This window comes from Lutra lutra, chromosome 9, assembly GCF_902655055.1.
Source record: "Lutra lutra chromosome 9, mLutLut1.2, whole genome shotgun sequence".
NCBI lineage: Eukaryota > Metazoa > Chordata > Mammalia > Carnivora > Mustelidae > Lutra > Lutra lutra.
In genome coordinates, this window is record NC_062286.1 from 68,235,486 (window position 1) to 68,250,980 (window position 15,495).

The 15,495-nt window shown below is 40.2% G+C and overlaps 1 protein-coding gene across 7 annotated transcripts in view; it reads right to left on the reverse strand.

The window, feature by feature from the left end:
• The window catches only part of ACYP2 (acylphosphatase 2), a 192,533-nt gene extending 177,440 nt beyond the window's left edge, over positions 1 to 15,093 (reverse strand). For 2 of the 7 annotated variants that reach the window (XR_007130130.1, XM_047745777.1), the window contains exons 1-3: positions 14,657 to 15,090; positions 1,543 to 1,559; positions 104 to 213 (exon numbers count right to left, since the gene is read on the reverse strand). Coding sequence is in view for 6 of the 7 variants with exons in the window: in XM_047745777.1 (XP_047601733.1) it covers positions 104 to 213; positions 1,543 to 1,559; positions 14,657 to 14,804 (275 nt within the window). In the remaining variant the exon portion in view is untranslated. Of the gene's footprint in view, positions 1 to 103; positions 214 to 1,542; positions 1,560 to 14,656 lie in introns of all 7 variants that reach the window. The other 5 variants (XM_047745773.1, XM_047745776.1, XM_047745774.1 and 2 more) reach the window with 5 other exon arrangements.
• Positions 15,094 to 15,495: the final 402 nt, after the last annotated feature.

Sequence of the window (15,495 nt, forward strand, 5' to 3'; positions counted from 1 at the left end):
TCTACAAACTGAATTTGGTCCATCAATACTATTCTTATTGTTTAATGAAACATTAGAATAAGTTCATTAATCACATGAGTGCATTATTAGTCTTACTACTTACATGGAATCGACTTTCTCTTCAGGGCCTTGCACTTGGCCTGTCACAGTGCCTTTGCTGGTATTCTTCACCCAGCCAACCACTCCTATTTTCTTAGCCTCACCTTCTGTGTACTGGTTTTAGGAGGAAATTAGTGAAACAAAATCCAGCATCAAAAAATGTAACTGATAATTTTTTTCCTACAGTCCATGACAAAAATTACTTAGCTGACCTACAATCACTCCTCTGTTTACAAGAACCTTCATTTAAGGGTAAATTTTATTAAATTCCACTTTCAGTAAAGATGAGCACATTATGAGAAAATAAACTGATAGAAAACAGTTTCCATGATGTGTTTTGGGATTCATAAAATTCAGTTGCACTGCCCCAATACCTTCCAACACTGAATTACATTGTCTGGGTTCCAAATGATGATCATCCTAAGATTTTCAATCACTGAGGGAAAATATTGAATTATGATCAATACACAGTATTCAATTAAAAGTTTCTGATGTCTTCCATTGGCTGTGGACTTGCCACACAAATATTATAATTGTCTATACGTAAGTTTATTTCTCCTATTATTCTTTACAGTCTTTTAAAAATTTCTCAGTTTTAAATTCAGTTATGTTTACAGATGAAAACCTAGCAACATTTTAATTTGAACAATTTTAACTACATCATACTAAATTCTTGTGGATTCTATCTACTGGAACTTTTTAAAAACACGGTCTTCTGTTTGGAGGTCAGAGTGACTAAGAATCTATACACTCTACTTCCCCAACTAAACAGAGATGGTTACAGCTAGGATTTATGTGGGAGCTGGTTCTGAAAATAATAATGAAAGAAGAGACAATCTGAACTGTGGGGCAGGGGACTATCTCAAAAGGAGGAGACTTCACTGGTTAGGAACATACTAGAACTCTTGGGAGGTTAGGAAGAGAGAGCTAATCTAGTGACTGCTAGCTCTGACAGTAGATGAAACCACATGCACCTTTTACTTTTAGGAAAGGAGAATATTAACAAAGGAAAAATTTTAAAATCATTAAGGAGCCTTAACCTGTCTTAACTCCTGAGAACCACTTCCTTACGCAACATGGGCATTTTTCATCCTGGAACTCAAGATTTGCCTGGAGGACTTCTTCCATCCAGAACATGGAGCAGATCCCACACTTTATGTTCAGTACAAAATGTTTAATTCGATCATCCCAGTAAATGAATTTTTGAAATTCATACAAAAGATTAACTACAAACTAGGCAGGCTGTAATGTTTTTGATAGACTACTTTCAAAAGACAACTTTAATAAAAAATTTCAGGCAGTAGTTTGGAAAAAATAAAATATTTCATTTACTGTCAAGGACAGAAAATAAGCAGTAAGCTAGCACTAAGTAGAAAACTGCTCTATCTCTGTAAATAGAAATAACAAGTAGGGGGAGGAAAAAAAACCAAAAAATTGACTTACCATTCTGAAGCAAACACCTGTATTTAAAAAAGAAGATAAAAAGAAATGTTAGTTTGTCTACCTTTAAAAAAATTATGTATTTCCTGACTTAACTTTCATCTACTTTATTAAATAGTAAGTAAATGAAATGAACAAAAACTTTCATATCTGAACATATTCAGAAAGTGTTTTTTTTAAATATTTTCTTTTAAAATAATAACAGAAAAGGAAGGCTTTTTGGAGAAAAATGGTAATATTCTGAAACCAAAGACTCATGAAAAGTCACACTGCATATTCATTCTATTTCAAAATGGTCAATAAAACAAAATACTTATTACCAAGGACCGTTTGGTATATGTGGCATACAATTTACTCATTCTCAGCTTTCAGAATTTCTTCTTTAAATGCAAGGACTAAATTCAAATTTGAATGTAATAAAACATTTCCGTTTTTATTTCAGGGACAGGAAACTGATCAGGTTTGCCAAGGGCTGGGGAAGGAGTGCTGCAAAGGGGCAAGGGAGAACTTTCTCGGGTGAAGGCACTGCCTTACATCTCAACTGTGGTGATCGCTAAGTGACTGTATGCATTTTTCAAAACTCATTAAACTATACACTAAAAAGGGTGAATGTTACTGAATTTAAATTATACCCCAACTGAAAAAAAAATTTTTTTAAATACATTGGGAAATCATAAGTGATAGATCAAACCAATATTCAAAGAGGTCAAAAGATAGTGCCTATACATACAGCAATTAAGCCTATTTACGAAGATACAGAAGGGATTGATGGCTTAGATAATGTTATATACTTTGTAAGCAGATTTATAATAGCAGGGGGTATCATTTGTTTCCTGATGATTGCATACTGCGGTATTGAATGAATATGAAGAAAAAGAGCAGTAAAGCAATAAATACAGGATATATCACAAATGGAATTTTTATATGGCTGTAAAAATATTTAAAAGGTACATATAAAATGAGGAGAAATGATGAGTGGCAAGCATTGATCTGAAGGGGATTCACAAAGGTAATTAGTCATATAGACAGAAGGGAAAATGGTAGCTTATAGATATGCTAGGAACTGGTGGAAAACTCACAGAGAAACTTCCACTAAAGCAGACCATGTAGAAGAGAGTAATGAAACAGAAGAGAAAACAGGCAGAACTGTGAAAAGCGTTTAGTCATTTTATCCTAAGCGTGAGGGGATCCCGAAAGATGCTGCCCAAGAAGCATGAAAAGTTTGAGGCAGGGCTGTGTTGTGCCCATTCCCCAGAGGTCCTCCACAGCAAACAGCCCCCTTAATGTCAGCATTAAGAAAAAAAAGTCAGGCAACAGAAGTAAACAGAAATTGGAAACATCAGGTCCAGCTCTTTCCCATTTAAAAAATAGCCCAATGCCCCCCCCAAAATAGCCCAATGCCCAACAGCACCAGCAGAACCAGAGTTTTTCAGATAATTGTATTCTCAGGCCCCTCCCCAGACCTACAGAAACAAATTCTGCAGGTGGAGCCTAGGAATCTGGTTTTAGCATCCTCTCTGTGTGATTCACATGCCCACCAAAGTGTAGAACCAATGGGTGATGCTACCTTCATGGAAGGCCTGGGAAAGGCTTGAAAAGGTTTTTATTTTTTGTTTTGTTAAGATTTTATTTATTTCTTTATTTAAGAGAGAAAGAGCACGAATGGGGGATAGGTGCAGAGGGAGAGGGAGAAGCAGACTCCCTGCTGAGCGTGGAGCCCAAGGCGGGGCTTGATCCCAGGACCCTGAGATCCTGACCTGAGCCGAAGGCAGACGCTTAACCCACTGAGCCACCCAGGCGCTCCATGATTTTTATTTCCAATCAAGAACTGCATCAGAAAGGGAAGAGTCTGATAGGGTATCACAAATCTGATGCATTTCTGGTTGACGCTATTCATGTTGGTAATAAATCATGTGCTTGCAGAGCAACATTCATTCACTGATTTTACACGCCCACAGCACCACAGGAGAGGAGCTACAGACAATAAAAAGCCAAAAAAAACCCTCCCCTGAGCCCTCCTTGGACCTGGTTTGGGAGTAGCCCAGGCAGCCCTTCACTTAGATTGTCATTTAAATATTCAAAATCATGTCACTGCACTCACTTTATAAATTATTTCTAGTCCCAAACTTCATTTAAGACCTATAATAAATAAATAAATAAATAAACAAATAAATGTGATTCTATTTCAATGTTTTTAGAAAAATGGGTAATACTGTTTTCATGCCCTGGTCCAAATGATCATCATCTCTCCACAGCCTCCTTAACTAGTGTCCCAGCTTCTAGTTCTGCCCTCCTACAGCCCATTCTCTATAAAACACCCAAGTTGATTTTCTTTATTTAAGTAATGTCATATTGCTTTCTTCCCCAGCTTAAAACACTCTATCGGTTTACCATTACACTCAAAATAAGAGGTATGCCACTTGCCACAGCCTCCAGACCCCTACCCCCAACCTATGAGTCTACCTCATATTTTAGGACTCCCTCTGAGCTCTCTCCATTTCAGGCAAATCTGCCTCCTTCGTGCTCCTCAGTATGCCAAGCATACTCCTGCCTCACAGCCTTTGCAAGTACTATTCCCTCTGCCTGAAATGCTCTTCCCCCAATCTTCTCATGACTAACTTCGGCTCATTCATGTCTCTGCACAAATGTCACCTCCTCAGAAGTATTAATTAAGTTGGAAGAAAGGCAGGCAGGGACAAGCACCCCATGCCCCCAGTCCTAAGAGGAAACCACCCTTAAAAGGATTTTACACAACCCTGGAAGGAGCCCTCCACCCTTTCCCACGTGATAGGTAGATGACAAAAACCTGACTGGGTGACAGGCTGGTGGAGGGTTAATCAGATTAAAACAGCCTGCCAACAAGTCCATAAAAACCCCTAGACTTAGGAACTCCAGTGGCAACCCTCTCCAGTCCCCTTCCTCTTTGGAGCTTTGCGCTATCACCCAAGAAACTTCATTTTGTAGCCCACCACTTTCCTCTGGTCTGCCTCTTCATTCTTCAAAGTGGCATGACCAAGAGCCACGGGCACCAAAGGAAAAGAAATCCTGTAACAATATGTCCCTTGCCCAACTCATCTAAAACAGCAATATACCCCAATGTTTCCTGTATATGCATAGTACTAATTACCATATGACTTTACAAGATATTTGTTTACTTTTCTTTTTTTTTTTTAAGATTTTATTTGTTTATTTGACAAAGAGAGAGATCACAAGTAGGCCAAGAGGCAGGCAGAGAGAGGGGAAGGAAAGCAGGCTCCCTGCAGAGCAGACAGCCCAATGCGGGCCTGGATCCCAGGACCCTGAGATCATGACCTGAGCCAAAGGCAGAGGTTCAACCCACTGAGCCACCCAGGCACCCTGTTTACTTTTCTTAAATGTCCTGTCTTCACTCTAAATTCTATTAGGGCACGACTTTTTTCTGTCTTGTTCACCATTGTGTTCCCAGCACTTAGATCAGACCTTGGCACGTATCTGCTGAATAAATGAATGAAAGATAAACCAGCTGATAAATATTTAAGTGAAATACTTAACTCTCCTGTAATAATTCCTTATTAATATTGCAAATATACATACAAGCAGATTGATGAGACTTTAAGTCTAATTCAAAGTGATGATAATAAATTTACTGCAATTTAGGGACGCCTGGGTGGCTCAGTTGGTTAAGCAGCTGCCTTCGGCTCAGGTCATGATCCCAGCGTCCTGGGATCGAGTCCCATATCGGGCTCCTTGCTTGGCAGGGAACCTGCTTCTCCCTCTGCCTCTGCCTGCCATTCTGTCTGCCTGTGCTCGTTCTCTCTCCCTCTCTCTCTGACAAATAAATAAAATCTTACAAAAAAAATTTACTGCAATTTAGAGCTGGAAAGAATCTCAAGACTTCTGTGTTGATTCTAGCAGAACTTTACCTAAATGATAATACATAGTGTTGTGAAAATTAGTAATGGGAAATTTCACTAAAATGAAGTCAGGTAGGTCTCAGCAGGGGGAGCTCTCATGCCCTACCACTCATAGTCCACTTCAGACCCAACACAAAGTGAGAGGCCTGACCTTACACAGGCTTGACCTTGCCCGTGAATACTATTCTACTTCTCCAGCCTAAGGAAGACACACTTTCCTCATCCCCTACCCCCTATCTGGGCAACAGCTCAGCCAATGAGAAGCCACCACACTTGATATTCCCAGTTTACTCCCCTGGACTTTTAGTTCATGACAGCCTTCCCAGCGTACCCCTTTTCTCCTTAAAAAGGCATGCCTATCCTTTGTTGCCCAGATTCACCTAAGGTTGTGCCCCACCTTGTTTGTCCTAACTCACAATTCTCTTTCATTCCCAAATGAACCCTTTTTTGCTGGTAAAATAACTGGCAGTTTTACTTTAAAAGTTAAAATTACATGTATACATACCTATTTAGTACTTAATATAAAGGATAGCAAGAAGCCACTGAGAATATCTAAGTTGACAAAACAAGAAATAGTAATATCTGCATGTTGTTTATAAATAAAGACATAACAACCACAAGAATGGAAAAAAGGAAAGGTTGAATTGGTCATCTTGGAGAAGTTAGAAGATTTGAGATGAGAGGCAGAGCAGGGTCTGGTGGCTGTGTTTTTAACTATGAGTGATAAGGGCACACTCATATTTACCGAACAAATCCTAAAACAGTAGAACTCAAGGACTGCCATTTAAGTTTACGAGACATAATTTTAGCCTAAATTCATACTGCTTGACAAACAGGGCAGAAAATGGAAGCGTTGCTCCTGATTCTAGGCAGTGACTGATGGACAACAAAACATAAGACTGAAATAAATCATGTATGAAAGATTCAATATGGACTTAACAGAAACTTGGCTTGCCTTAGTTATCGATCTAATGTTTTGAGGTTGAGATTTCCTGTAACATGTCCTTCTGTGTCACTACCTGGGGAAGTATACAGAATGTAATCATTACTGTTAAATTTACTTAATATATGTATATCTGTGGGGCAGACACTGCTAGCTGCTTACACAGAATTCATTCTCCCCTTCTACCTCTCTAACAGACTCTGATTTTACTTGGGGCAATAACATGCCTTTCTATATTTCCCATCTTCCTTGTAAGTAGAGTGGCCCATGAGATGCAATCCATGTCTAGAGGTGGAGGGCTTCAGGAAAGCACCTTGACAGGACTGACTCGACAGTGGTTTGGTCCTTATAGGCTCCCCCTTCCTGACTGTAGGGTGAATATCATGATGGGGCTATAGCAGCCTTCTTGAAACCATGAGGAAAAGACCAAGGCCATTGCAATGGGCTCGGCCTTGACCCTCCTGAAGGGAATGGGGAATGACTGCTACAGGGAAATTTGAGAGAGGAGTTTTTGGAAATGTTCTGGAATTAGATAGTGGTGATGGGTGCAAAAAATTGTGATTATTGGAAAAATCATTGTATATTTAGTATGCTTTGAACACTTTCAAAGGATGAGTTTAATGTTATATGAATTATATCTCAATTTTTTAAAAATCACCAAAAAAAAAAAAAAAAAGAAAGAAAGAAAGAAAGAAAAAGAAGAGCAGAAAACAGGACCGTATTTAGTCCTTCCTGCCTTTATCTGCCGAACAAGGGCAGTCATTCTTCCGTTGTGGTCACCAGACAACCTCGCTGACTCTTCCTATCATCCCACACAAAGACACTCTGGGGAACAGAACAGCTTTAAGTGCCGCAGCCAGAGCTACATGGTTGAGCTCTCTCTGGACTTTACAACCTATTTCTAGAGGAGAAAGCTTCTTTGCCTCCATGATAGTTCCTGCCTTGAGGAGAAATAATCCGTTAGTGTGACCCTCCTGGTCACTCTACCCTGCCCCTACTCCGTCACAGCGACATGCAGGGACTTACTGAACTGGTAAGTCCAGAAGGAGAAACAAGGATAGCCCAGTGCTTTGACTTCTTCCTTCTCCTGGAGAGAGCTTCCCTCAGGGATCATATCTCTGCTTGTCAAGGGAGCCCTGTCTGTCCCCCAGGAGAGTGTGTTTTCTTCTGCGCTAGAGACTGTCATGAAGTGCACTTACCTGAAGATTCACACCACATTCCCAAACTCTGCTTCACATAATGAAGAGGAGAGTTATTTATTAGGCCTCTTAACCACAAAGGCTTATGAGGAATGTGCATGGAGAGGCATCAGGACCTCTAGCCCACTCACTTTGTGAAGCAGTGAACCATGCAAGAATTAACTATTCAAAGCTCCTCTGTTCTCAGAACCTTTCTGAGAGTGCTGATCCCTAGTTGGAAGCACTTGGTGCAACAGAGGGAGGGCCGTATAGAAAGAAAAAGCCAATGCGAATATAGATTCTCTGCAGTTTATCGGCTCTGGCTGGAACGGAGCCCTCCTGGGACGCAGCCTATGTGGCAAGAGGTGCTTCTATGGGCTTCCATGCCCTCTCTGCCCCGCTTCCACCTCGCTTGTTAAAGAGCTGAGGTGACACATGCAGGTTTTTTACAGACACACCACTCTGGAAACTGGGACAGAGACATCAGCCCCTTCGGTTATGAAAGACTCCAAACACAATTCACTGCTGCATCGGGGCTCAATCGGCCGCAACTGTGGAAAGATGTGTCAGTGAGAACCTCTGAGGTGAATATTTGCAAAGCAAATCCTACTTTAAATTCACAAAGAAACACTGATATTTAAAGAAACCATGATGAATTTTAAACATCCGCATCCTTTCATGTAAAATCAAATTTTTATATTGTCTTTTGCCCCTTCATCCTGGGATGTGACTGCATGTGTCAGGTTTGAGCGCGGGAAGTCATCCAGGCACTACTTTACACAGACGCTCTCGATGAGGTTAAACATATTTCTTTAGAAAGTCCTTCCTTTAACCTTCACCTTCCACCCAGGGTCTGTCCCCTGGAGCCACACACCATGGCATCTTTCAGATTGTTGAAACAGCCGTCTCACTACTGTTTCTTCTCCAAGCCAACTATCCCCAAGCACTTCAATTTAATTGAAGACACTTTTAAAGTCCCCACCAGAAGCGCAGCTGTAGGGGCTATAAAAACAAGCCAACAGCTTGACCTTGAAAATACTATCCTTTTTGCCTAGTAAGAGGCACAGATATGTGTACACAAATAATTGTAGTTGAAAGCAGAATAGATTAACAAGAAGTAAAAACAAGGAGTAGAACAGGACTATAAATGAAATGCTATAGGGAACAAAGATAAGCAAGGGAATTAGACTTCACAATATTTATGTGTCTTGACTGTTGGTACTAAAATTTTCAACCTCTCAAACACAGCTTTTCCTGTCTATATAAGGAAAAATGTGTACATCCAAATCATGTGGTGTCTGACAAAGCTATTTAATAACTCACCCCAATTTTTATTTTAATCAATCTTAAAGAAAATTATGTATGTCTGTAATCCAATAAGCTACTCCTATTCTGAGTCTGAGTTAACATTGTCAAAAATCAACTGTTGAATTTCTAAAGCATAGGTAAACTAACAGAAGGCCACAATCCATTTCTATGACTGTCATTAGTATTTACCCAAGAGCCAGCAAAGCATCAAAGCATCTATACACAGCTTCATCAATTTCCTTTTCAAATTTTCAGATTATATTCTAGATGTAACCGTAATTAAAGATTTGTAGAAACATTTTAAGCCATGCATGGTTACAAATGCTCTAAAAAGACAGAAGGTCAGTCCCCTGCTCCCCTTCCCTTATCCCAAAGGCCCCAGTGCAACAGAAATTGGTGGGGGAAAAACATGTTAAACCATGTTCTAGAGAACATGGAAATTATAAAGATTTTTTTAAAATTAATTAATTTATTTATTTGACAGATGGAGATCACAAGTAGGTAGAGAGACAGGCAGAGAGAGGAGGAAGCAGGCTCCCCGCTAAGCAGAGAGCCCGATGTGGGGCTAGATCCCAGGACCCTGGGATTATGACCTGAGCCGAAGGCAGAGGCTTTAACCCACTGAGCCACCCAGTTGCCCCTAGAGAACATGGAAATTAAAATGTAGAGGATGAAAAGGGGTGGTGGGAGTAACTTAACAGTGGTGAAACCTGATGAACACTATCCCAGCTAGGCAATCGAGGTTAACATCAACAGTGATAATCACAGTGATAGTATGTACACTCAGTACGGTGTCTGTACCCTCGATAAGTACGGTGTAATGAGAATGGCACTTTGCCTCTATGGTCTTCCTCCCAATAAGCCATAACCCCAACCTTACTGTGACAAAAATACCAGAGAAATCCCAAATGGGGAGCTTTATACAAAGTACCTAAGCTCAAAGTAATCCTCAAGACTACTAAAATCAATGAAAACGAGGTAAGTCTACAAAACTGTCACAGCCTAAAGAAGACTAAGGAGACATGATGACTACATGTAAAGTGATATCCTAATGGATCCTGCAACAGACAGAGGACCTCAGGTAAAAACTAAACAAATCTGAATAAAATACAGACTTTAGTTAATAATAATGTATCACTGTTGGCTCACCAGCTGGGACAAATGTACTATACTAGTGTAAGATGTTAATTAAGGAAACTGAATATGGGGTATCTTCCAACTTTTCTATAAATTTGCAACTATTCTAAAACACATTTATTTTTTAAAAAGGTAGAGTTAGAGATGTGGCAATGAAAGCAACAGCAATCAAAGGCTCTCTATGTAAACTTTGCAGGAGAAACTGAGAGGTGAATCCACTATTGGTAATATTGTTTCTATAAGTGTATGTTCCTGAATTTCAAACAACCAAGTTATCTAATTCTTGGAATACAATCTGTTTGTAAATTAGGCTGTGTGTATTTGAGAACAAGGCAGGTAATACTCGACCCCTAGAATATCTTGACTGCCTTTTGTCACCAAGGATGTCTCAAATTCAAACATTCTAAACAGAAATATAACAAACTTTTTGGCTGGAAAATATTTTCTATCATAAACTCCAGCAAGTCAGTTAATTCGTTGACCAATTTTTCATCAGGACAGGACAATTAAATCATTTTCCATATCTTCTATGTTCATTTTGCTATCACTGAAACCATCTTCATCAGGAATATTTTCCATTTAAATATTTTACTGACAATTTTATTTGTCAATCTGTTTTGTCCATATTAAATATTCCCAATTATAGCTACTTCCATTGTAAATTTATTTTCATAGCCATTATTTCTAGCAAGCCAGCTTGCACTAAGATTTTATTTCATACTTTAAAAAGTTAAATTAGCAATGTTCCCTCTAATTATTATCCATTTTATATTAAAATTAAATTTTATTTTGATTATTATCCATTATTTCAACATCATCATTAAGACTCAGACAAAAGGCTAATGGTTGTATTTATTTCTTAGGTAATCCATGAGAAAATAGTGGATTTTATAAGACAGAGATACAGACTGATGAAATAGTGGCAGTGTCAGCCAGCAACGGAGAAAGAGGCATAGGTCTGATTGCTTATAGACCAGGTCAAACTTCCTTGGAGCCAAACTACTATAAATATACCCTCTGGGTCATCCAGAATCGTACAAATGGCTGAGTCCAACGTCCTACATCAGTGTATATATGTATATGCGTTTGATGCATTAGTTAGGAAGAAGGCAAAATAAAGATGGAAAAGTATTGAGAGGAGAATCAATAGATTATAATGATTAAGAAGAGCTTGGGCTCTAATATCAAACTGTCGAGGTTCAAATCCCAGCACCACCACTTAACTCACTGCATAACCTGGGAAAGTTAATTGTCCATGCCACAATTTTTCAACCTGTTAAATGAGGGAAATGTTGAGATCACAACAGGGTTGAGGATTCAATGAGACAACTCATGTAAAACATTGAGTACAAAGCTTGGCACATCCTAAATTCTCAGCAAATGTCAGTGTATATGTGTGCAAACATGTGATTGTGAATTTGTCTTACAAACTAGTCTTGATAAATCAATAGTATACATGTACTCTTCCATTGAACATACTGCAAACTATGGGAGTTAGCCCTAAAGCTGATTTTTTAAAATCCCACTGCTTATGTGTAGTACATTTCTTTCTTGTATTTGTAATGCTGCCCAAAATTGATCTTCACATACCACACAACCACCATATGCACAAAAAGTATAATTATATTGTTAAAATCAAGAGAAACACATTATATATTAACAGAAAAACACTGCATAATGGAAAAGTGCAGGTTTTAGAATTTGAGAGATGCAGGATCAAATTCCATTTGTCAATTCAGGACTTGTCCAACTTAGTGAACCTCTCCATTTCTGCTTTCTCATTGTGAAAACAGCAGTGAGACATAAATCTCACAAAATTGTGATGAAGATTAAGTAAAGAACAGTAAGATGCTCAGCACATGGAACATACCCCATAAATGTCACCTGCACATACCCCATAAATGTCACCTGCACACACACATGCATGCACTCCTTAACTACTGCCATTTCTATCCAAATGACCAAATATTTTGTCAGATGGTATCTGCCACCATTTTCATATTCCATTGCTTCCAACGACTTACTGCAGTTTTCAATCCACAATATCAGACCGTTGGGTGTACCCAAAGGCTTTCTATAGGGTACAAGGCCATGGATAATTTTAAGCAAATCGATTTCCAGATCTTCAACTTTCACATGTATTCTTTCCTGACAAGGGCCTGAGAAAGCACCTGTGCTCTGAGGTGGTTCTCCTTTCCTACCTTTCTTTTCACAGCTATCTTTGAAAGGAAGGCCCATTGAATTACAAAAAGCATACTCTTGCCCTTCTTTGATCTGACCTTGTGCATCACCCTAAAGTGTAAAAACCTCTACTGTACCAAAATAGAGTACACATCCTTTAATCAATGTTCCATAAATACCCCCAGATTTCTCCTTAAGGAATAAATTTCCGATACAAACTTTTCTTTTAAATTGAATAATGTTTATCATATCTTTAAATGTATTTTTAACTTCCTGATAGTGTTCCAATAATAGTCACAATAGCAACTCACGCCAGAAGGGAAAAAAAAAATAATAGAGCTTTATGGCCAAAGGAAATCAAGAAAATATATCTAAATGTATATGTGTATATATACACACATACATACTATACATAAAAATTACAAAAAAGCTTGATAGGGTGATTGGTAAGAAAGTCTCAAACATAACAATGGGATAAAATTCTGTGGGGGAAGTAGAACGGAAATCAAACTCAAAAGAGGAAAGGTATGATGTAAAATTTCCCGACTTTAAAAAGCTTTAATTTAAAATGGATAAAAGACCTCAACATGAGACAGGAATCCATCAGAATCCTAGAGGAGAACATAGGCAGTAACCTCTTCGAAATCAGCCACAGCAACTTCTTTAAAGATATATCTCCAAAGGCAAAGGAAACAAAAGCGAAGATGAACTTTTGGGACTTCATCAAGATCAAAAGCTTCTGCACAGCAAATGAAATAGTCAACAAAACAAGAGGCAACCCACGGAATGGGAGAAGATATTTGCAAATGACAGTACAGACAAAAGGTTGATATCCAGGATCTATAAAGAATTCCTCAAACTCAAGACACACAAAACAGACAATCATATCAAAAAATGGGCAGAAGATATGAACAGACACTTCTCCAATGAAGACATACAAATGGCTATCAGACACATGAAAAAATGTTCGTCGTGACTAGCCATCAGGGAGATTCAAATTAAAACCACATTGAGATACCACCTTACATCAGTTAAAATGGCCAAAATTAGCAAGACAGGAAAAAACATGTGTTGGAGAGGATACAGAGAAAGGGGAACCCTCTTACACTGTTGGTGGAGATGCAAGTTTGTGCAGCCACTTTGGAGAACAGTGTGGAGATTCCTCAAGAAATTAAAAATAGAGCTTCCCTATGACCCTGCAATTGCACTACTGGGTATTTACCCCAAAGATACAGATGTAGTGAAAAGAAGGGCCACCTGTACTCCAATGTTTATAGCAGCCATGGCCACGGTCGCCAAACTGTGTAAAGAACCAAGATGCCCTTAAACGGACGAATGAATAAGGAAGATGTGGTCCATATACATTATGGAGTGTTATGCCTCCATCAGAAAGGATGAATACCCAACTTTTGTAGCAACATGGACGGGACTGGAAGAGATTATGCTGAGTGAAATAAGTCAAGCAGAGAGAGTCAATTATATGGTTTCACTTATTTGTGGAGCATAACAAATAGCATGGAGGACAAGGGGAGATGGAGAGGAGAAGGGAGTTGAGGGAAATTGGAAGGGGAGGTGAACCATGAGAGACTATGGACTCTGAAAAACAATCTGAGGATTTTGAAGGGGCAGAGGGTGGGAGGTTGGGGGAACCAGGTGGTGGGTATTAGAGAGGGCACAGATTGCATGGAGCACTAGGTGTGGTACAAAAACAATGAATACTGTTGCCGCTGAAAAGAAATTTAAAATAATAATAATAATAATAATAATAATAATAATAAAAGCTTTAATTTAAATGAATAACGGTAAATAGTAAATCACCGCCATACTTATGTTCCATTGGATAAATGTGAGTGACTTAACATTTAGAAATAACAATAGTAAAAATAAGCCAGACATTATATGCTTTGCAACTATTTAAATTTAGGATGAAACAAAAATTAGATAACTTAATTTTTTTAGGAGCTACATTGGCGCGGCGAGGTAAGGAGTGTAATCTCTGGCAACGTGAACCATCAAACATCATTGAAGTGTCCTTTCTGAAACTCAGGTCAGCCCAGTAGTTTTAGTGGCATCAAACGAGGACCACTAGCTCAAAGGCCCTCTCTTCCTTTCCTACCCAATCTTGTTCTTTCCCTCTCTGCCCGCCAGCCCGACCGCACACCCCTTCACCCAGCGGGCTCGGAATGCCCCGCAGTCGCTTTTCTCCCTACCCTCACACCCCACTCCGTCCCCGCCCCCCCGCCGCGTTCTCCACTCTCCTACCCCGCCCACCCCGGCTCTACGGCGCAGGCGCGCTTCGCTTTCTTGGCCTCCCGCGCCTGCTGTGTCATGGCAGAGCGGAAGTCCCGGCCACAGCAAGTTGGGGAGCGAGTTGGGGGTGGGGGGTTCGTTAAGATGGGTGGCGCTTCTAGTAGCTTTCTCCCCGTCCTCCCCTAACGCTTCCTTGATCTCCCACTGTAGGGGGGGCGGTCCCCTACCCTGCACTCTCCCGAACACTTCGTAGTCCACGGTTTTGAGTCGCCCTGCGGCAGACATGGCGGCGGCGGTAGCAAGTTCTCTGCCGAGGAGCCGGAGCGGGATTCGGGACGCGGCGACTGAGGCAGCCAGGAGAGGGAGGGGGCACATGGGATCTCTCGGCGCACCCCGCGCCTGTCACCGGCTCAGGACGCGAGCGCGCCGGGGTCACGCGTTGGAAGGCGGCAAATGAACGGCGGGTGCCGGGAACGGGGGCAGCTAAGGACACTAGAGGGAAAGAGCGCTCAGCCACCGGCGGCGAAGCCTTCTTCCTTGTCCTGCCCTCCCTTGTGGAACCAGACTGGCTTCCCCGGGAGGGATGCGCCGCTTTCGCACTCCCTGCGATTCAGTTAACCTCGGGGCTCATTTCTCGGTGTTAAGTCAATAAAAGCCGGATTTCGTGCCCAGATGTCAAGTTTGGTAACCAAACGTGATTGTTTTTGAAATGAGAGATCTGCTAGCTTGGTGGTTGAGGGTATTGGTTAGTGAGTTGATTTTTATGAAATGTTTAGGCGACTGCCAAGTCTGTTTGGCGATTTTGAGCCAATTCTTGTCTGCATCCTCTTCACTTCAGTGTTGAGTCAGAAAGGTTTGGGGCCTGAATCCATATTCTTTGTAGACTGTGATATTTTCAAGGACGAAACTTAAAAAAATCTAACCTGTTCTATCCTAGTTGGAACTGGGAGGAAAGTAATCGTCTTGTCTGCTATTGACTTATATAGCTTTTTTATGGTCGTGATTGTTCAGTAACATCCCAGTTGCCTACAAGGTTAAGGCACTTTGTAGTTAGAGAATTTTGCTT